This window comes from Lithobates pipiens, unplaced genomic scaffold (genome assembly GCF_037356315.1).
Source record: "Lithobates pipiens isolate NorthernLeopardFrog02 unplaced genomic scaffold, aLitPip1_a1.2 Scaffold_16, whole genome shotgun sequence".
Lineage (NCBI taxonomy): Eukaryota > Metazoa > Chordata > Amphibia > Anura > Ranidae > Lithobates > Lithobates pipiens.
The window spans coordinates 399,188,763-399,211,531 of NW_027507748.1; the positions used below are offsets into that span (position 1 = coordinate 399,188,763).

A 22,769-nucleotide genomic window follows, 5' to 3' on the forward strand; every position below is an offset into this window, starting at 1 on the left:
GAGTTGGATGACAGAGTGTAGCATCTCCTGGCTACCATTCATGCTTAAAACATGCTCCAGATGTTATTATTTAAATTGTATATTTCCAGAAAAATTTGCATTCCTTGTATGTTTTTATTTATGCATACGATTCTCAGTAAATTCCTCTAAAGTTTGTATTTTGTACTGTACTTCTAAATACCTGGCAATCCTGCCAGTTCCTGTTGGTTGCTGCTTCAAACTGGACACACTAGGCACAGAAGCAGATCTGTGCTTTCATGGTCATTTCATATCCCTGTGTCAGCACAGCATGCCTGTAATTCCCGTAGTCAGTTTTTCCTGTGTTCAAAAGGGCTTTATTGCACAAACTTACAAAGTTCAGGCCAAGTTGAGGCACAATGCTTATCACCAGCTGTTAAAGGAGTTGTAAACCCTTGTGTTTTTTCACCTTAATGTATCCTATGCAAAACTTCTGTCACTGACCAGCCCCCCCCCCCCCCCTTTTACTCACCTGAGCCCGTTTGTTCCCATGCCGGAGACGTGCTCACCCTCTCTGCCCGTTGTCTCGGCTCTTGATTGAATGGCTCCCGCTGCTGTCAATCAAATACAATGATGCGGAGGTGGGGCCAAGTCCGGAATTCTGTGTCTATGAATGCAAAAGCCAGACTCTGGAACGCGCCCGCACAGGAGTGCTTCTCCTAGGTGGTTCCCGATGCAGGGAGGAGCCACAAGTGCCATTTGGGGACCCCAGAAGACGTGGATCGAAGTGGAGGTAAGTATGATATGTTTGTTATTTAAAAAAAACAAGGGTTTACAGCCCCACCATGGACACAAAATTAACTATGGGAGTGACAGGTATGCTGTGCTGACGCAGCGATCCCCAAGATGCAAACTGACCATGCCAGCAGGGATATGCTCCTGTGCTTGGTGTGGTCAGTATGAAACATCAACCAATGGGAAATGGCAGGATTACCAGGTATTTAGCAGCAACATAAAAATAAAAAGGTTGGAAGTGCACCTGTTTGAATGTTGTTCACCCTTCTGGAATGCAGTGCACATAAACATGTGCTTCTCCTTTGTCATACTCTGCCTGACTGCTTTTATACCCACACGCTTCCCCTCTATGGGAAAGAGGGACACAAAGTGAGGCTATGTGATCATGTGACCACTGAATAAACATTTAAAAAAAAAGGGATGAAAAAATTATTCAACTATTTTCAGTACATGGTAATAGAATTAACACATACCATTTTTCTTTCTTATTATTGACCTTTATAGTACTATGTTCACAAATACTGTAGGCCAATAGTGGGTGTATTTTTATGTAATCAGGACAAGTAGTGGATTTAAAGCTTATACATGGTGAAAAAATTAAAGTCATATATTTATTTTCACATTGAATGAATTCCCATTCAGCAGATAGGCAGCATTCACATAATAAAATTAGATTTTTTAAGTAAGCTTGTGTTGAATTGTCAAAAATAACTATTGATGTATTGTTATTACAATGCTGATGTTATAACATGAAACATATATACTGTGACTATAGATCTCTTTTAAGCAAAAATTAAAATAAATCCAGAACAAAGAGCTGTTAGTGTAGTAAATGAAAACACAATTTTATTAAATTAAAAAATGTGTAAAATGTACTCACAAAGTCAAGGGGAAGACATGTAATGCTGTGCACTGGCGGCTAATGTGTGCTGAGTCCCCTCCAGGGCACCGATGTGCTGACAAAAATCCAGCAGGGCTGAATAGAGATCCAGCCTGACTCCATGCATTAGAAATGGAAGGAGATGCAGACCCACTTTTTGTACATTATATGTATATTACACAGAACACATGGATTGTGATATTTAATATTTGAGATTATATTGGGCTCAGTGCCTGCTCTTTTTTTCTTGGTTTTTACCAGCCAGTGGTTAAGGCAGAGGTAGTTAACATAGCACTTTCTGCTAAAAATAAATGGCGACAGTGCAACTGCATTAGGATAACATTAGATACAGTGCATCCGGAAAGTATTCACAGCTTTTCCACATTTTGTTTTGTTACAGCGTTATTCCAAAATGGATTCAATTCATTATTTTCCTCAATACTCTACAAACAATACCTAATAATGACAATGTGAAAGAAGTTTGTTTGACATCTTTGTAAATTTATTAAAAAACGAAAACAAAAAATCACATGTACATAAGTATGCACAGCCTTTGCTCAATACTTTATTGAAGCACCTTTGGCACCAATTACAGCCTCAAGTCTTTTTGAGTATGATGCTATAAGCTTGGCACACTTATTTTTGGGCAGGTTCTCCCATTCCTCTTTGCAGGACTTAGCAAGCACCATCAGGTTGGATGGGGTGTGTCGGTGCACAGCCATTTTCATATCTCTCCAGAGATGTTCAATCAGGTTCAAGTCTGGGCTCTGGCTGGGCCACTCAAGGACATTCACAGAGTTGTCCCCATAGCCACTCCTTTGTTATCTTGGCTGTGTCCAGAGCGCTCTGGAGCAAGTTTTCATCAAAGATGTCTCTGTACATTGCTGCATTCATCTTTCCCTCCATCCTGACTAGTCTTTCAGTTCCTGCTGTTAAAAACATCCCCACAATGTGATGCTGCCACCACCATGCTTCACTGTAGGGATGGTATTGGCCAGGTAATAAGTGGTGCCTGGTTTCTTACAGACATGATGCTTGCCATTCAGGCCAAAGAGTTCAATCTTTGTTTCATCAGAAGAGACAATTTTGTTTTTCATGGCCTTAGAGTCCTTCAGGTGCCCTTTGCCAAACTCCATGTGGGCTGTCATGTGCCTTTTACTGAGTGGCTTCCGTCTGACCACTCTACTATACAGGGCCTTTTGGTGGAGTTCTGCAGAGATAGTTGTTCTTATGGAAGAGTTTAATCTCTCCACATAGAAATTCTGGAGTTCTGTCAATGGATTCTTTGTCACCTCCCAGACTAAGGCCCTTCTCCCTTCTCAGTTTGGCTGGGCGGCCCACTCTAGGAAGAGCCTTAATAGTTCCAAACTTCTTCCATTTATGGATGATGGTGACCACTGTGCTCAGTAGACAGTGCTGCAGAAATTTTTCTGTACCCTACCCCAGATCTGTGCCTCGATACAATCCTGTCTTGGAGGTCTACAGATAATTTCTTGGACTTCATGGCTTGGTTTGTGCTCTCACATGCACTGTTAACTGCGGGACCTTATATAGACAGGTGCGTGCCTTTCCAAATCATGTCCAATCAACTTAATTTACCCCAATCAAGTTGTAGAAACATCTCAAGAATGATTAGTGGCTACAGAATGCACCTGAGCTCAATTTTGAGTGTCATGGCAAAGCTTGTGAATACTTATGTACATGTGATTTATTTATTTTTTTAATGCAAAGAATTTAAACAAACTTCTTCCACTTTGTCATTATTATTTTTTTTATTTTTTTTTATTTTTTTTTGAATTTTCAGGAAAATAACAAATTTAATCAATTTTGGAATAAGGCTGTAACTTACCAAAATGTGGAAAAAGTGAGAAGCACTGTGAATAATTTCTGGATGCACTGTATATTGCCTGTAAATTTAGCTTTCACCTTGTCTCATGCTTTAGCCTCCTATAAACCCATGATTCGGTCTGTACTATTTGAAGCATTTTAGTCAGCATATAAAACTAGGTCTTTTTCTTTCAGATTTCAATAACAAGGTTGAGGGCAAACAAAAGTGTTTATTTCAACCATTTAAAAACAGGTGTGAAATCAATACAACACATTTAACACCCACACAAACAAGAAAAAAATTAAACTCCTAAGATTATTATCATCTTTTTTTTGTTGCTGATAAAAAGATTTTACACATTTTCATCAAAGAGGAGACTGCTTATTTTAGGACTGAGAGGGGTGGAATTTATCTGCTGTTTGAGGAAGCAGACTTCTTATTTTAGGATGGAGGGAAAGTAGTGGACATCTCTCTGCTGTTTGGGAACCCATATGAGTGTCAGCTATGAAAGCATATTAGTGTCAGTTATGAAAGCCTATGAGTGGAGCATCTCAGCCTGCAACCTCTAGTGGTTTCTTTATAGGAATATATAGAAAACTGCACTAGTTGGTGGAGATTTGCCAATTTGCCCAAATAAGACCCAGAACAGCATAAGGAATCTCTGCCCCAGGAACCAAAAATAGAGCTATGCTAATTTAGTGGAGTTTTTTTTTCAATCCTGATAGGGAAAAAATGAAAGCATCCTTATTTTATTTACTGTTTTAAAAAAAATAATTAGAGGTTATTTACTGTAGAATAACTAAGAACCCTCCCTGGAATTCTGAAAGACTGGTGCAGACAGATTTTGCAAAAGTGTTACAAAATCTTGTGCATTCTAAAAGTGGTGAAAAATGTGCCAAATTCATGTACCTATCTGTCATGTACTTGAATCTGGCTCATGCTGCAACATTTTTAGAATGAATTTGCAAAATCTGACTGAGCCATTTTTTCTATGTACACCAAAAAAAAGTTGGACTTAATTAGCTCCACTTCCCTAAGATACAAAATGTTGGTGTTTATTGTAAATTTGGAGCATTCAATGCAACACAATGTAAAAGTGGCACATTTAATAACTACCTGAATTTGGTGTGCGAGTTGCTGTCAGAACCAAAAGTCTTACAAATGCTTCATTTAACGCAATACAGTATAAAGAGTAATTGAGGCTAGAAGAGTGGTGCAGCAGCTTTATTAAACTCCCCCACCCCCCATTATATGTTGGACTAAAATGACATGTTATGCTAATTCCAAAGTCAGCTGCTGTATTAAGCTTAAACTAATCAAATTAATGGTACACCTATAAAGCAGGATTCAAAAAGTTCCTGTAAAGCAGGATACAAAAAGTTCCTGCTCTTACCTGCTAAGCACAATTTCTCCAACCCCAAGCTACAACAGACACAAAATAAACCAGATACTGTAAAAGTGCCCATAAAAATTACTTTCTTAAAGTCTGTGTTTGCATCATGCCACTCTACACATGACAGTGTTTGTCATGGAAACTGGCCACTGAGCACTGCTTTTAAAAGGCAGGAGGTTGTGTACACATATGACCCAAATCCAGAAATACTGAGCTTTTCACTAGTATTGCACCAGTGAGAGGATTGATGTTTATCAATACTTCTATTGCTTTGAATTCTCAGCCATTATTACAGGAAAAGATACAACAAACCCACCCACATACAATAGGTATCCTCAATGGCCCATAGGAATAACAGCCCCCCCCCACCCCCCACTCAACAAAGTCTCTTTAATCTAGGCCAGGCATGGGAAAAGAAGGGATTGGTTGATTATCTGCTTTTCAGTATTAATTACAAAATAGAATTTGTATATATACATAAAAATAAAAATACTTTTATTTATTTTATTTTGTGTGTTTTACAGGTGTGGCTATGCGGGGGCAGCATGGAAGTTCTCCCATGTTCAAGAGTGGCCCATATAGAACGTAAAAGGAAGCCTTATAACAATAATATTGATTTCTACACAAAAAGAAATGCATTACGGGTAGCTGAAGTCTGGATGGATGATTACAAATCTCATGTATATATCGCATGGAATTTACCTTTAGAGGTACACTCTGAAATCTAATAAAATACAGTGTATATCATCATCATGTAAACAGACAGTATAATAACATTCTCCTCATTATCTTTAGAACCCAGGAATTGATATTGGTGATATATCAGAAAGAATTGCCTTAAGGAAAAGCTTGAAATGCAAGAACTTTCAGTGGTACTTGGATAATGTTTATCCAGAAATGAGACGATACAATAATACTGTTGCTTATGGAGAGGTAATGTAAATAAAGTGTATATCTAAGCAAAAATGAAAAAATGCAGATGTATACACTCTGCATATTTTGCAATGCATGCACATTTCACCATGTTTCATTTCTTAAAAAAATATGTAAATACAGAGAAAATTCTCTTGATCTGACCAGAAATCGAGTGATCTTCGTATCTTGCTTCTGCTTATCAACAAGAAACTATCAGTCTTATCAACCCTCCCCAGATCTCCTCTTAAGCTACAGAAAAGCTCTCTCTCTCTTATGCTCTGTATAAGAATAGAGAAGGAGTTCCACAAAAAAAAACTGACTTTTAATAAAAAGAACATTCTTCTGTCCAGGTATCCAGCCCTGTCCTCACCCAGACCAGTACTTCACTGGTCTTCGGGTCCTTGGCGCTGGCATGTTTGCGAAGGGAAGTAGGCTGTGATTCTTCACAGCCAGCTTCCCACTGCACATACAGTGGTGTGAAAAAGTGTTTGCCCCCTTCCTCATTTCCTGTTCCTTTGCATGTTTGTCACACTTAAGTGTTTCGGAACATCAAACCAATTTAAACAATAGTCAAGGACAACACAAGTAAACACAAAATGCAATTTGTAAATGAAGGTGTTTATTATTAAAGGTGAAAAAAAATCCAAACCATCATGGCCCTGTGTGAAAAAGTGATTGCCCCCTAAACCTAATAACTGGTTGGGCCACCCTTAGCAGCAACAACTGCAACCAAGCGTTTGCGATAACGTGCAATGAGGCTTTTACAGCGTCCTGGAGGAATTTTGGCTCACTCATCTTTGCAGAATTGTCCTAATTCAGTTACATTAGAGGGTTTTGGAGCATGACCGGCCTTTTTAAGGTCATACCACAACATCTCAATAGGATTCAGGTCAGGACTTTGGCTAGGCCACTCCAAAGTCTTCATTTTGTTTTTCTTCAGCCATTCGGTGGTGGACTTGCTGGTGTGTTTAGGATCATTGTCCTGCTGCAGAACCCAAGTTCGTTTCAGCTTGAGTACACGAACAGATGGTCGGACATTCTCCTTCAGGATCTCTTGGTAGACAGCAGAATTCATAGTTTCTTTTATCACGGCAAGTCTTCCAGGTCCTGAAGCAGCAAAACAGCCCCAGACCATCACACTACCACCACCATATTTTACTGTTGGTATAATGTTCTTTTTATGAAATGCAGTGTTCCTTCTACGCCAGATATACTTGGACACACACCTTCCAAAGAGTTCCACTTTTGTCTCATCGGTCCACAGAATGTTGTCCCAAAAGTCTTGGGGATCATCAAGATGTGTTGTGGAGAAATTGAGACGAGCTTTGATGTTCTTTTTGCTCAGCAGTGGTTTTCTCCTTGGAACTCTGCCATGCAGGCCATTTTTGCCCAGTCTTTTCCTGATGCTGGAGGCATGAACGCTGACCTTAACTGAGGCAAGTGAGGCCTGCAGTTCCTTGGACGTTGTTGTGGGGTCTTTTGTGACCTCTTAGATGAGTCGTTGCTGCGCTCTTGGGGTAATTTTGGGCGGCCGGCCACTCCTGGGAAGGTTCACCACTGTTCCATGTCTTCGCCATTTGTGGATAATGGCTCTCACTGTGGTTCGCTGGATTCCCAAAGCTTTGGAAATGGCTTTATAACCCTTTCCAGACTGATAGATCTCAATTACTTTCTTTCTCAATTGTTCCTGAATTTCTTTGGGTCTCGGCATGATGTGTAGCTTTTAAGGATCTTCTGGTGGACCTTATTGTGTCAAGCAGCTCCTATTTAAGTGATGCCTTAATTGTGAACAGGTGTGGCAATAATCAGGCCTGGGTGTGGCTAGAGAAATTGAACTCAGGTGTGGACAACCACAGTTATAGTATGTTTTAACAAGGGGGGCAATCACTTTTTCACACAGGGCCATGATGGTTTGGATTTTTTTTCACCTTTAATAATAAACACCTTCATTTACAAATTGCATTTTGTGTTTACTTGTGTTGTCCTTGACTATTGTTTAAATTGGTTTGATGTTCCGAAACACTTAAGTGTGACAAACATGCAAAGGAACAGGAAATGAGGAAGGGGGCAAACACTTTTTCACACCACTGTACTCGGCCATGCTGCACTTTATGAATAGTCCTACAGTCTTCTGAGACCTATGACGTGTTCCAGAAGGTTGCGGGTGGGAGAACTTCTGATGGAATCACTGCAGTGATCCAACTAGAAGTGGGAGCGGGTACTTGTCAAAACCAGTATTGAAGGGTTTTTACTATGTTTTTGTTGGCCTAATTTTTCATAAAAAATGTACACCCCCCCCCCCCCCAACATTTACTCTTATTCTTATTTGTACAGTGAGCCCTTAACCTCTTGGTGCTTGCGGCATGCATATATGTGGCTGCTCGGCAGACGGGCCTTATTGGAGCAACTTACCATATGCAAGGTGCTCTTCCTGCACTCTCCCAGCATGATAGCCGCCAGGGATCCGTAAGCTCCAAATGCATACTTGCGATCAGTAACTTTCCGACCATGTGATGGCAGTGACAGCCAATCACAGCGGTCACGTGACCCAAATCCCTCCTGACTTTTATAACTGTAAAATGGCTTGGAGGCGGTCGGCACAAAAGGGTTACAGTGGTTGTAAACCTCAGACATGAAATATGAACAAAGCATATCCCTCTATAGTGTGTACATGTCTCAAGAGTACTGAGTGTAATTTCTCTTTCTTCCCTCCTTTGCTATTAACATTGGTTACTTCTGACAAGTTTTCCTGACCCTGATACCAAGAGAAAAAATGGTGATGGGGAGGGATCTCCAGCTGATTAATAAAGGTATAAGGTATTCTCGCGCCAAACTACGTGCCCTAAAGTAAAAATAAAGACTATGGTTGCAGCAAAACACCGGTAGGGGTGATAACCCTCCCCAAAATAAGTGATAATAAGTAATAGTTGGTGTTGCGCTCCAAATAAACAGAAAAAGATACCAATATAGTAAAATAAACTAGCTATAGTGCCTAAACATCATTAATGGTAAATAAATAGACTACGTGCCTTAATAAACTCAGACAGCTGATTAATAGCCTCAGATCTGTTCCTGTGTGCTGTGTGAAGGGGGGGGGGGGTCCCTTCCCTCCAATCAGCTCTGAGAGCTCTTCTTTCTGAACTCTGCAGACTGCAATTTTAGCTCTCTGTTCACTTTTTGCTGATAGTTTAGAGAAACTTTATAAATGCTGGACTTTGAATGAATGTAGAGGAGAGAAGACTGTAGATAAACAAGTACAACTTACATAAGATGATTTGTTTCATCTCTGTGTATCACCTGAGGCCATTTACTTCACTGGGTCAATATAAGTGTTTACAACCACTTTAAAGTAGAATCCCCCCCCCCCCACAACTACCTAATCTGTGCAAAAAATAATCATTATACTTACCTACTGTATTTTCAAGCTGCTCTGGTCCAGTCACAAGATCGTCTCCCCTCTGTCAGCAGCAGGGGACAGGAGGGAGCATTGACAACAGGTAGAAGCCATAGGAAGCTTCTAGGTGATATCACAACTTCCAGGAATTGCCTACCATTGTCGAGTGCTCTTCGTTCCCCTGCAGTCACTGCTGGCTGACATATAGGAGATCACGTCACTGGGACAGAGTGGCTTGACAATAGGTAACTATACAGATCTTTTCTTACAGAAATTAATCACAATAGGTGTTAGGAGAGGGAAGAGAGTATTTTTAAGAGTAGTTGGGTTTTGCCCAGAATTCTACTCTAATGCCGCGTACACACGAGCGGACTTTTCAACATACAAAGTCCGACGGACTGATTCCGTCAGACTATTCGATCGTGTGTGGGCTGCAACGGACTTTTGATTCGCAAAAGTCTGACGGACTTTTGAAATGGAACATGCTTCAAATTTTTCCGACGGAACTCCGCCGGACCTGGTCCCTTCGAAAAATTCGCTCGTGTGTATGCTATTCCGACGGACTAAAACCGACGCTAGGGCAGCTATTGGCTACTGGCTATGAACTTCCTTATTCGAGTCCAGTCGTACGTCATCACGTTCTAATCTGTCGGAGTTTGGTGTGATTGTGTGTGGCCAAGTCCGCTCAGTCGAAAAGTCCGTCAGAACTCTGTCGGAACTCCGGCAGAACTCCGGCAGGACTCCTTCGGAAGTCTGTCGGACATAAGTCCTCTCGTGTGTACGGCGCTTTACACTCTCCTCTCAAAAGCTAATCCCTAAAGCACTTACTATGAACTCTACGTGGATAAAATGTAACCTACAATGTAGCAATAGCAGATATGAAGACATTTTTGCCACTGTTTCTATTGCAGACATTGGCTGTGGTTAAATAATATTTTATGTATGCCTCCTTTATTGACTTTACAATAATTATTCAATTTTACAGCTGCTTTCAGCATGCTTTATACAGCTAGGGCACTGTAGGGCATATATCAAACTCTAATAGCATATTGCAGATTTTTCCATTAAATTTGTAATGAGAATTTTATTTGAAACATGTATCTTTTGGCTGTTTTGTATTGCTAAAATTGTGTGGTTTTAATAGTAATGTTATGTTGGCGAAGACAGCTATGGGATATAATATAATAAGATCTCACATCAGTCTCTCAGATTTATAATCTATAGTCTAGACCTCAGTAACCGCACAAAATACATTTTAAATACAGTAATAAATAAGAGAGATCACTGCCAATAATGATTACAATATCCTAAACAACATCCAAAATCAGATCTGCAAAAGAAGGCTTCAGATTGATTGCAGAGGGTTGGTTATTGTACTTTACTAATTGTTTATTGGTTTCACAAGTAAGCCTCTAAGCCCTTGTACACACGGTCGGAGATTCCGACGGAATGTGTCAGATCGGAGCGTTTTGTCAGATATTTGTCAGATGTGTGGTCTGCATCGGACTGTTTCCGTCGGAATATCCGTCGGACCAAATTTTCCAACTTGCCGGAAATATTTTCCGACAAAATGCTCCGATCGGCCATACTCCGATCATGTATAGAGAATTCCGATCGGACAATGTGCCAGGCATGCTCAGATCAAATTCCTACTTCAAAGCTATTGGCTACTAGCCTGAACGTAGTCCCATTGTAACGAAATTACGTCATCACGTTCTGAAAGATCGGATTTTCCGACAACTTTGTCCGACCGTGTGTATGCAACAGTTTCGGACAAAATCCGACGGATAATCTCCGACCGTGTGTACAAGGGCTTACAGTGCTTAATTTGATTCCAGAATCTGATGTTGCATGCTACATTTAACACACAACTCCAGCTTTTGAGCCCCACCATGCCTATTATAAAAAAAAATTCCCTTTAAAATTCCCTTTATACATATTTCAAATCAAAGTGTCCTACAGCCAGTAACGTAATATCACATGTCCTAACCTCTTCTTGTAAGCAGTCATGTATGACATGTGAGTGTCATTTTGTGCATCAGAACTCTGACCCTAGGCCAGATTGATGAGGCCCCCCTTGGGGGAGTGCCCATGATAGTCTGGACTCACAGAAAGTGGGATGGATGATGCTGGACATCACTGAACCCAGAAGAGGACCAATACTGGATTAAGAAGCAGTGATTCTGCAGGGGATATCACCAGAGAGTAGGTTTTTTATCACAGCAAAATATTACATTTTTAAACTATAGGTAACTTCTCTTTAAAGTGTTAAAGAATACTGGAGTTTGGTTATAAACGTATGCTTAGAGTAAGCATGTGGGTAAGAAAAAGTATACTAAAGTCAGAACTCATAGTAGACTTAAGAAATATACTTTACGATAGGGAACATGTCAGCATTAACAAGTAGTAATATATATTTTATTAGAAAGTTCTCAAATTGTTCAGTTGTACACTGGGCCGCATTTTGATAAGATTATTTGCTTTTATTTTACCTTTATCATAAATGTTTATAAAACCATTAAAATGATTATACACCCTCTTTACAAAGCAGTTACTGAGGTTTCAAGTAAAGTTATTAAATTCATTTTAATTCATTATGCACATACTCAGCAAAGGAGGTAGCTTCCACTGCTTGATTTTTCACATATACAGTATCTCACAAAAGTAAGTACACCCATCACATTTTTGTAACTATTTTATTATATCTTTTCATGTGACAACACTAAAGAAATTACACTTTGCTACAATGTAAAGTATTGAGTGTACAGCTTGTATAACAGTGTTACTTTGCTGTATGTATTTTATTGTATTAAAATGTGATTGACTCATACATGTATGACATATACAAACTTTGAATAAAGTAAACCATCCTAACAAAAAAAACACTCCTTGTCATCTAAAAAATTAATAGCGACTCATTACAAAAAAGAAATGCAATTGGGGGCGCATGCGCGGTGCTGAACAAGATGGCAGCCTAGAGTGAGTGCTCCGTCCAGACCGGGACTTAATCAGCACCCTGGAGGCTTCAAAACTCCTCTTTCATCTTAATTCTAACACCCCCCCAGGTCCCCTCACGACGGTGCATGCCTGCAAAGAAGAAGAACTCCCGCAAAACGATGCCAAAATACGCTAACCCACTATCTTCTCCGGACAAGGGACAGCAGCGGTATGGCTTAAGATGGCGCGGATCAGAGCAGTTTCGCCGCCACTCCGGCCTCCACGCCGCAGATCCCTTCGGATCTCTCCCCACGACTGACACGGGCTGGTGAGTCTAACACCCTCTCTAAAGCTGATCTTGACGCCAGCCTTGAAGCTATATATGACAAGCTGGCAGCTAAGTTCCAAACCGAACTTCATAAAACCTCTCATACCCTATCTCAGGAAATAGCTGCATTAGGCTCCAGAACAGAAAGACTGGAAAGCAGACATGATGAGCTAGCAATAGCACATAATGACTTAAGCAGAGAACACAATGCCCTCGCGTCTGCTTTCACCACGATACAAATGCAAGTCGAGGACCTCGACAACAGAAACAGAGGTAATAATTTACGTCTCTGAGGAATTCCAGAGACAGAAGTGGACCACAGTGATCCATCTGTTTAAATCCCTTCTACCTGACTACGAATCCGCTGCATTTAAATGTGACCGCATTCACAGGGCCCTCCGACCAAAACCACCAACAGACAAACCCCTGAGAGACATCATCCTATGTCTTAAGGATTTCTTGGTGAAGGAGGAGATTCTATGTGCAGCCAGGAACAAACAACGTGTTTTTCTGGATGACACCCAGATCCAGATCTTTCCAGATGTCTCAGACGCCACCCTTGAAAGGCGAAAGTTGCTTAAGGAAATTACTTCTACTCTGCAATCGGCTCGCATTCGCTATAGATGGGGCTTTCCATTTAAACTAATAGTCCCTTACAATGGCAGCACATACTCGGTGGCTACACTTCAAGAGGGCCAAGATTTGTTGGTGAAACTGGGCCTCCTGGATGCTGGGGAAGCTCGTAGACCTCCACTGACTCCAAGACCGGCACCTATCTGGCAGACACCACCATCACGGAGAGATAGGAGGAGGATTCGTTACAGGATCGGCAAACCCAATGGAGGAAGTCCTCGCTGAAGATCATTACTTCATGACGCTCTTTTTTTACATCTCCCTCTCTGGGTTCCTAGAAGCGGGTATGTCCCCCAATGTAACCTGGTCCCCTTGTGACCGCTCCATGCTGATGTCCTTTGGCACTGTGACATGCCTCCCCCCCAGCAGAATACTTTAACGTATTGTTGTGACTTTTTTTATATTACAATATCAAGCTGGGACTGAGACCTTGGTGTCTCGGATATATTTTTATGTTCCTCTTCAGGTGCTCAGGGACTTGACAGTTTTCTTTTTGTTTGTGTTGTCGACCTCCCTGATTACCTGATCCCCCTAATATAAAATTCCACTTGGACTACATATGTTCTGGACTATGGTTTTGTCCAGGGGTTTTACTTTTTCCAAAATGTTTCCTTTTCTTTTTCTATATGTTTTCTTTTTTTTTCTCCCCTTCCCCTTTTTTTGGAGACTAGCACTTTTTGACCAACCTCACTATCCTCAATGCTACGGAGGTTACCATACTTTATCAGTCTGGCTTTGGATTATGTTACATGTATGTGTATTTCTCAATGGGTTAATGGCTGCCCCCCTATCTGCTTCACCTTTTTATGATCCTTCCCCAATTATATCCCCCATCTATCACTTTAAGGTTGGGGCATCTTGGTTGATCTCTCCCTCATTTACCACATATGGCAATCACATGTGTGTCCCATAATGTTAAGGGATTTAATTCCCCCTCGAAAAGATGTAAGGCGTTTGATTTTGACAAGAGAATGAACGCTAAAATTCTTCTCATTCAAAAAACGCATTTTACACATAATTCCCACCCTAAATTTTTACATAGAAATTTTCCCCAAGCATTCTACTCTCTATATAACTCTAAGTTGTGGGAGAGGATGAGAGGTCCGTCCAGCCGGCGTCCTGCCAATAATAATAATAACTGCAGACCTTATTGGCAGGACGCCGGTTGGACGGACCTCTCATCCTCTCCCACAACTCCATATGGTGAAGTGTTATTCTGGGTAAAACAACTATAAAAGTCCCAGTTCATATGAAAAAAATCTTCTCCCCCAATAGGGGACTGCAGACTTGTTTTCACACCACTCCTGCAGGATCTCTACAACACTTTATTGAATAGAGATAGACTGGGGCATATACCTTGAGCATTGGCGGAGTCAAATATACCCATATGGTCCTGTACAATTGTTTGTTCTTTTATCAAATGGTGCCCAGCGGCTATTGTCATATATGTTAACAGTATTATTCTACAGAAACATTGTATCCACACACCCCTGAAGAAGGGCACGCTTTTCCAAGCTCCGAAAGCGTAGGGTGTTTTCTGTTCAAATTAATGATACGACATAGCATCAATACTGGTTGTATATATACCTGTTGGTGTACTTTTTAATATATACTGTATATTCAATTACCTTTTGTTTGGTTTTATGTAATAAAATAATTTGTATACTATTATAATTTGTACGTGCTTTAAAAGTCCACCCCCAGGGGACCCCCTTTTCTTTGTTGTGATGTTTTAGGATGTGGCACAACAAATTTACGTGACCCTGTCATAAACTCTCTTTTGTTAATATTATTCAAGATGCCAACGGACATTCACGTAGCCTTCTGTTACTTAGCCTTGACATTCAAAATGCCTTCGATAGTGTCTCATGGGCCTACCTCACCAATGTTTTACAAAGGCTAGGATTCCGTGGTGAATTCCTGCATTCCTTCCATACCCTATACAGGAACCCTAAAACTAGGATCAAAATCCCCGGCTGTTGCTCAGAATTCTTTAGTGTAGGTAGAGGCACTAGGCAAGGATGGCCTTTGTCCCCGTTAATGTTCGCTTTGGCGATGGAACGCCTTGCTATAACCATCCTGAATAATCCCAATATCTCTGGATACACAAAAGGAACCTTAACTAACAAATTATGCATGTATGCTGACGATGTCTTAATGTTTCTGACCAATCCACTAATCTCCCTCCCCAATCTATTCAATGTATTGTCAGAATTTGCTAATGTCTCGGGCCTATCCATCAACTTATCCAAATCCGAAGCTCTTCCCATAGGCATTCCCTTGCCGGAACTCTCCCATCTTAAGCAGACTTTCCCCTTCCATTGGTCTACTACTCACCTCTCCTATTTGGGAATAGTTCTGCCGAACAATTATAAAAAACAGTTTTCATCGAATTACCCTCCGATTGCTAAACTAAATAAATCCCTGAAATCATGGTTAAACTTGCACATTACCTTTCTGGGCGGCATAACAGCTCTTAAGATGGTCATTCTCCCCCGCCTGTTATACTTTTTCAGGTCCCTCCCAATTAGAGTCTCCAAATCATACCTTAATGATATCCAATCGTGGCTCAATAGGTTTATGTGGCAAGATAAGCCTCCCAGGTTCGCTAGGGACGTCTTGTATCGTTCTGCAAAGAATGGTGGACTGGGAGTCCCACAGATTTGGCTCTACTATTTGGCTAGTAGATTTTCCCAACAAGCCCAATGGTCCATTAGGAACTCTAGGGTACAGTGGGTCCAATTTGAACAGGAGTCTATACTCCCTCAGTATCTACCAAACATTATGTGGTCCCCTTACTTAACGAAATGCCCTCACATTCACACAAATCTTACTGTCCTAGATGGCCTACACCTTTCGCATATGTACGGTAACAAATATGGCCTGGTACCCCGGACACCTATGGGTGCTTCGTATCTAGGAGATCCTAGATTTACATCATCCCATAATCCCCAAATTGCATTCCGTATTTGGATTGAGCTTGGTTTGGTCGCCCTAAAAGATTTCCTTATCAACACACATTTTGCCACCTTTCGGGAGTTGCAATCCAGTTTCCCAATCCCAAATACTGAATTTTTCCATTACTTACAAATCCGTCATTTTTTTTGCAACATTATCCTGGCCCTTACACCCTGTCTCCGGGGTATTTTGAAGATATCTGCCACACAGCTCCCAGGCAAAAAGGCCTGATCTCAGGACTTTATAGGACACTAGCGTTGGCAGTGGAGACAGAGGGGCTGAAATACAGACTCAAATGGGAATGTGAGCTGGAACTGGATTGCAACACTGTTGATTGGGACAAAGCCTGGAGTAATATGCGCCAGTGCTCGAAGGCTCTTTCGATTAGAGAAACCGCAGTTAAACTACTCACTAGATGGTATTACACGCCTCATCGGCTACATAGTATTTTCCCTCAGGTTTCTCCCAACTGTTTTAGGGGTTGCCCTCACCCAGGCTCCTTCAAACACATATTCTGGGAGTGTGACCGGATTCAGCCCATATGGCACTTATTTTTCGACCTAATTACTAAACTAGCAGGTTATACTATTAATATGGAGATATCTCACGCTTTGTTATTTGTAGCCCCATCTGATACCTCTAAACATTTGAGATGTCTGGTTCATTCAATTTGTCTGGCCATGCACTAGTCTATAGCACTTAACTGGAAATCACCCTCTTTACCTTATGATCAGATCCTATCACGAATAGACGTAATGATGCATGTAGAGAAAATGTATCACACGTTACATGATTCCATCCCCATCTTTGATGCTAAATGGAAACCGTGGTCTGTATTCAGGCTCCTGAACTAAATGTGCTGGTCTCTTCCCCTCCCCTGGTTTAACAATTCTTTATTTTTTATTTTTCTGATTTGCGCTTTCTTTTCTTTTCTTTATATCATACTACTTTTGAGTCTTGTGGTAATCTACATTAGAGATGTAAATTCTTACTCTATCCATATGGAGTTTACTAAACATGTGTGATTCACATTCATTGACTTATGTATCGCATGTTGAAACAGAGATATGTCTATCGCCACAGAATGTACATGATGCTTATTATGCATTTATGCAATATGATATTCTTGTTCTGTATGGATATATATGCTCTACCACAAGTTGGTTTTGTTTCTGTTTATTATTTCTTAATAAAATGTTTGAAAACAACAAAAAAAAAAGAAATGCAATTAACTTGTGCACATTAAACAAAACAAGGTTTTAAAAGCTCAATTTTTTTTACCTTCATGTATTGTATGCATGAAGGTAAAAAACCTTCTGTGTGCATCCCCCCTAATACTCACCTGAGACCCCTCTAATTCCAGTGATGTACATGAGAGCTGAGCTGCTCCCGGATCTCTCATTCCTGGACTCATAGAGTGGGGCTTAGGAACGAGCATGCACCAGTTCCCACAGAGCAAGGAGCTTTCTATTTGGGTCAATGGCTGAAAAGGAGGGGCCAGGAGCTCTGGCCAGGGACCCCAAAAAGCAGAGGATTGGGGCTGCTTTGTGCAAAACCACTGCACAGAGCAGGTTAGTATGACCTGTTTGTCTTTTTTAATTTATTTTTTAACCTTTAACCACTTCCCGACCAGCTCACATACACATACTGTGGCAGGTTGGCAGCCCTGTGTGAACTGCCGTATAGGTATGTCCATGCCCTCGGCACAGTGGGGGACCCAATGCGCTTGGCCAGCAGTCATGATGCCCACCGCCCACCCAGGATTGCGGGTACCAGAGCCAGAACGGGGATTTTTGTGGCTAAACACACAAATCCCAGTTCTGTCAGTGAGGAGAGATAGATTGTCTGTTCCTAGTAATTAGGAACAGTGATCTGTCTCCTCCTCCAGTGAGTCCTATCCCCCCACAGTTAGAAACGCACATGAGGGAACACATTTAACCCCTTGATTACCCCTAGTGTCAACCCCTTCCCTGCCAGTGACATTTACACAGTGTCAGGAAGGGCATGCCAGCAGCCAAGATGGTAGCTGCATAAGACATCCTGAACCTTGAATTCCTGTTAAGAGAATGCTGCAGGTGCGCGCGCATCGTATAACAGTTCAAGGCACCAAAATAGGCTATTTAAACTGGGTCAGCATCCAGACTTGTTGCTGTCTGCTCTACAGCATTCCCTGTGTGTCCCTGCTAAGCAGTATCTGATATCTGTTCCTGTTGTTTGATCCTGATTGTTTCTGATGTTCCTGCCTTCTGCCTGCATCCGAACCCGGCTTGTCTTTGATTCTGCACCTGCCTGCCAGCTGTATCTGGTATTCCGCTGTGTCAGTGTTCCTCCACAGTCCCACTAGGAGTTTCAGTCCAGCTCTGCTGTTGGCGATCCTGCCAGGCACTCCTGCCACTCTGCACTCCCATGCCTCCTGTCTGCTCTACCAGGGGCCTCGAGTCAGAGGTGTAAGTGAGGCCATTCTCTGCATATCATGCTCTACCACCAGGTACGTGACAGTAGCAGACAGTCATGTCTGAGTCTGTGCAAGGGCCCTCTTCTATGGAGGAACTTTGCCAGCATCTAGCAGGCCTGATGCAACCCAGCTGTAAGGATGTATACAGACCTTGTCTTCCTCAGCTGCTGCCCAGGGATCTGCACAAGCACCCTCCACCTCACCGGGAACTTCTTCTGCTCCTGCAGTTGTTATGCAACCAACTGACTGAGCCCAGAGTCCCAACTCGAGAGAGATTCCTTGGAGAATGCAATAAATTCAAATGTGAAGTTTACTTTGGTACTACACGCATTTTCTCCCTGGAAGCAACTAAGGTCGCCTTTGTCATTTCCCTACAGCAGGGAGAACCGCAATCCTGGGTTCACCATCTCTTAGAGCAAAAGGCTGCATCTTTAACAGACTTAGCCTCTTTCTTTGAAGCCATGGCTCAGTTGTATGAGGACCCCTAGCAAACCGCCACCACAGAAGCAGCTATTCATACCCTTCAACAAGGCAGAGCAGTTGAAGATTATGTTTCAGAATTCAGATGCTGGAGTTCTGACACGAACTGGAATGATGCTGCTCTGTGCTACCAGTTCTGTATGGGCCTTTCTGAACTCCTCAAAGACGAACTTGCCTGGATAGGGGTCCCCTCTACCCTGGAGGCCCTTAATAATTTATCCATCCAGAATGATTGTTGTTTGAGGGAACGATTGTCAGAATGAACCACCAGCCAGTCACGCCCAGTATGGATGCTACCACTAGTACCCAGTTCCTTTAATTCTGCTCCTCTAGCTCCTGCCACGTCCGCCAGTGACGCACCAGAATCGATGCAGCTTGGCTTACTTAGCCCCTCACTCTCCACAGAAGAGCACCAATGTCAACGCTAGCAGAATATCTGCCTATATTGTGGAGGACCAGGAAACTACATGAGGTCTTGCTCAGTGTCAACTCCAACCTTGCCAATTCTGCTCATCTTGCTCTTTCCGTTCTGTTGCAGCTTCCAGGAAGGACTATCCAGACTCCCGCTATAATTTATTCTGCAGCCTGCAGCTGTTTTGTGGACTTATCTTTTGCTGCAAGACACCATATTGCACTACAACCTAGGACTCAGAGACTTTCTGTACACCTGGCAGATGGTTCCACAATTAAATCCGGATTAGTTACCAACTAAACAGTCCCAATATCTGCCACCATTACCAAGAACCATCAAGAACTGCTATGCCTGTATGCCATTGCTTCTCCCCTGTTCCCGGACATCCTTGGCATGTCTTGGTTAAAAGCCCACAACCTGCATATCAACTGGGCCACAGAGGAAATCAAGTTTCTCTCCCCCTACTGCCCCCAACACTGCTTGCAAGATTCTGAACCTGCCAATCTGTACCAGTAGAATATCATGACTTCCTGGATGTGTTCAGCAAGAAAGGGGCAGAAACTCTTCCTCACCATCGGTTCCATGACTGTCCAATCAAACTTCTCCCCAGGGTTGAAGTCCCTTTTGGGAATTTACAGAATTTACCGAATTTACTGAATTTAAACTTGTCGCTTTAAAGGACTATAAATGACTATATTGGTGATAACTTAAAAAAGGGGTTCAACCATCCACTCACGTCTCCGGACGGAGCAGGAATTTTCTTTGTGGAAAAAAAGGACTATTGGTTACAGCCCTTTGTGGATTATTGTGAACTTAATAAAGTTACCGTTAAAAAACACTACCCCTTCCACTAGTGCCTGAATTATTCCAGAGGCTCGTTACTGCCACCATATTCACGAAATTGGACCTCCGAGGTGCCTATAACCTTGTCCGTATATGAGAGGGGGATGAATGGAAGATGGCATTCCGCTCACAGTTTGAGCAATGCCCCTGCTACCTTCCAGCACTTTATTAAAGATGTCTTCTGAGATTTCCTGTATCTGTTTGTTGTAGTGTACCTTGATGACATACCAATCTTCTCTCCTTTTCTAGACAATCACTGCAGACATGTCAAGAGTGTACTGGGCGGCCTTTGACAACATGGACTTTATAGCAATCCTGTGAAATGTGAGTTTGAATGCCAAAGCATCCAATTTCTGAGCCTAATTATATCCACCAAAGGTATCAAGATGGATCCTCTAAAAGGTCATGGCCATCTTGCACTGGCTGACTCCCAGCGATAAAAAAGGTATCCAACGCTTTGTGGGATTCGCAAATTTTTTATCAAAAATTCATCAGAGGATTCTCAGCAATCATCTCCCCCCATCACACAACTAACCAAACACCGCACTAGATTCCGTTGGTCCCCGAAAGCTCAGGCTGCCTTTGAGACTCTAAAAAAGCTGTTCACCTCCACGTCTGTTCTGAAGCATCCTGATCCAGCCCTGCCCTACTTTCTAGAAGTAGACACTTCAGAAGCAGCGGATCTAAGGCTCTGTTGCACCCGGTCACTTTTTTTCTCACAAGCTATCAACTGCGGAGAGAAACTATGATGTCAAGGACCATGAACTTCTAGCAATCAAAGCTGCTCTGGAAGAATTTATGTACTTACTAAAAGGGGCTACACATCCAATCCTGAGCTATACAGACCACAAGAATCTAGAGTATTTAAGGATAGCAAAGAGGTTGAAACCCCCGACAAGCCAGGTGGGCGCTAGTCTTTTCTAGATTTGCCTTCTATATAACATACAGGCCTGGATCTAAGAAAACAAAACCCGATGCGTTGTCACGCATGTTTAATAAGTCTGAAAAAGTTTCACCTCCAGATACCATTCTGTCTTCTGGGAACTTCCTCCTACTACAAGGGGACTTGATGGCTCATATTAAACAAACTTCAGTGAGGAGCTGCCCACCACCCGGAGTCACTTTACTGGCAAAGGATGGGCTGCTTTGGTATGAAGACAAGGTCTTTGTACTGGAGGATCTCCGAATTTCACGATCGCATGCTAGTGGGGCATTCTGGCATTAGTAAGACTTCTGAACTGGTGCAATGGACATTCAGGTGGCCTAGGATGGAGAATAGGGATGAGCTTCGTGTTCGACTCGAACATACGTTCGACTCGAACATCGGCTGTTCGCCCGCGAATTCCGAACGTTATGGGCCGTTCGCGCCAAATTCGTGTGGCGCTCACGGCCCACAATGCACTGCGTCATCGCAGTGCATTGCTGGCTCATGATTGGCCAAGCATGCACTGTGACCCCGCATGCTTGGCCAATCACAGCGCCAGCAGCGAGGAGAGCCATGATTGGCCACAGGCAGGATGCCTGTGGCCAATCATAGCTCAGGCTGTGTAGTACACGCCTCACACTATATAAGGCCGCCAGCGCGGCGACCTAGTGTAGTGTGTTGGCGTCTGAAGCAGTTAGTGGGTGTTCTGTGTACCTTCAACACAGTACACACCGATCGTTTTCGGCCGATTTTCGATCTTGCTGTTGTGAAGTGGTTGTTGTCTGTGTGCCCTGACCGCAGTATACACCGCTATATTCACCTCACCTATATAGCTAGTGATCTATCTTTTATAATAGAGCTTGCAGTCAGTAGTGTTAGGAGCTTGTGCGTGCTGTCTGCGTGCTCTGTACCCAGTACACACCGCTATATCGACCTACATAGCTCTTATCTATTTGAGCCCACTTGCCATTTGCAGGAGTTATTGGAAGTTGTGTGTGCCTCCAGCACAGCACAGTATACATCTGTATATACCCCTTTATCTCTGGTGTTCTATAAAAAAGGCATCTGCAGGAGTTAGTGGGTTTTTTGTGCCTCCAGCACAATATACACCTGTATCTACCCTTTATTGCTGTTCTCTAATAGAGCCATCTGCAGGGCTTAGTGTGTGTTGTGTGACTCAATTACAGTATACCCCTTTATCTCTGGTGTTCTATAATAAAGGTATCTGCAGGAGTTAGTGGGTGTTGTGTGACTCCAGCACAATATACACCTGTATCTACCGTTTATTGCTGTTCTCTAATAGAGCCATCTGCAGGGCTTAGTGGGTGTTGTGTGACTCCATTCCACTGCTGTTTTACCCAACTCCCTTCAGGCCATTACCATGTCTGGAAGGCCAGCAAGGAGAGGCAGACAGGCGCGAGCCGATAAAAGAGGGCAAGCAGGCTCTGTGTCTAGAGACAACAGTGCTGGTCGTGGACGCGGTGCATTGTCATCAGCACGTGGCCATGGGACACGCTTGTCCTTCTTTTCGGCAGCTGGACATGTTGAACCGCAACATGCCAACGACTTGGTAGAGTGGATGACCAAGCCCTCTTCATCCTCCTCATCCTCTCTCACCCAGTCTCAGGGTACTAG

At 42.4% G+C, this 22,769-nt stretch overlaps 1 protein-coding gene across 1 annotated transcript in view; it reads left to right on the forward strand.

Moving 5' to 3' along the window:
• Window positions 1-22,769, forward strand: part of GALNT17 (polypeptide N-acetylgalactosaminyltransferase 17) — a 636,606-nt gene that overhangs the window by 582,931 nt on the left and 30,906 nt on the right. The window contains exons 7-8 of the mRNA XM_077482320.1: window positions 5,379-5,564; window positions 5,650-5,787. Coding sequence (XP_077338446.1) covers window positions 5,379-5,564; window positions 5,650-5,787 — 324 coding nt within the window. The remainder of the gene's footprint in view (window positions 1-5,378; window positions 5,565-5,649; window positions 5,788-22,769) is intronic.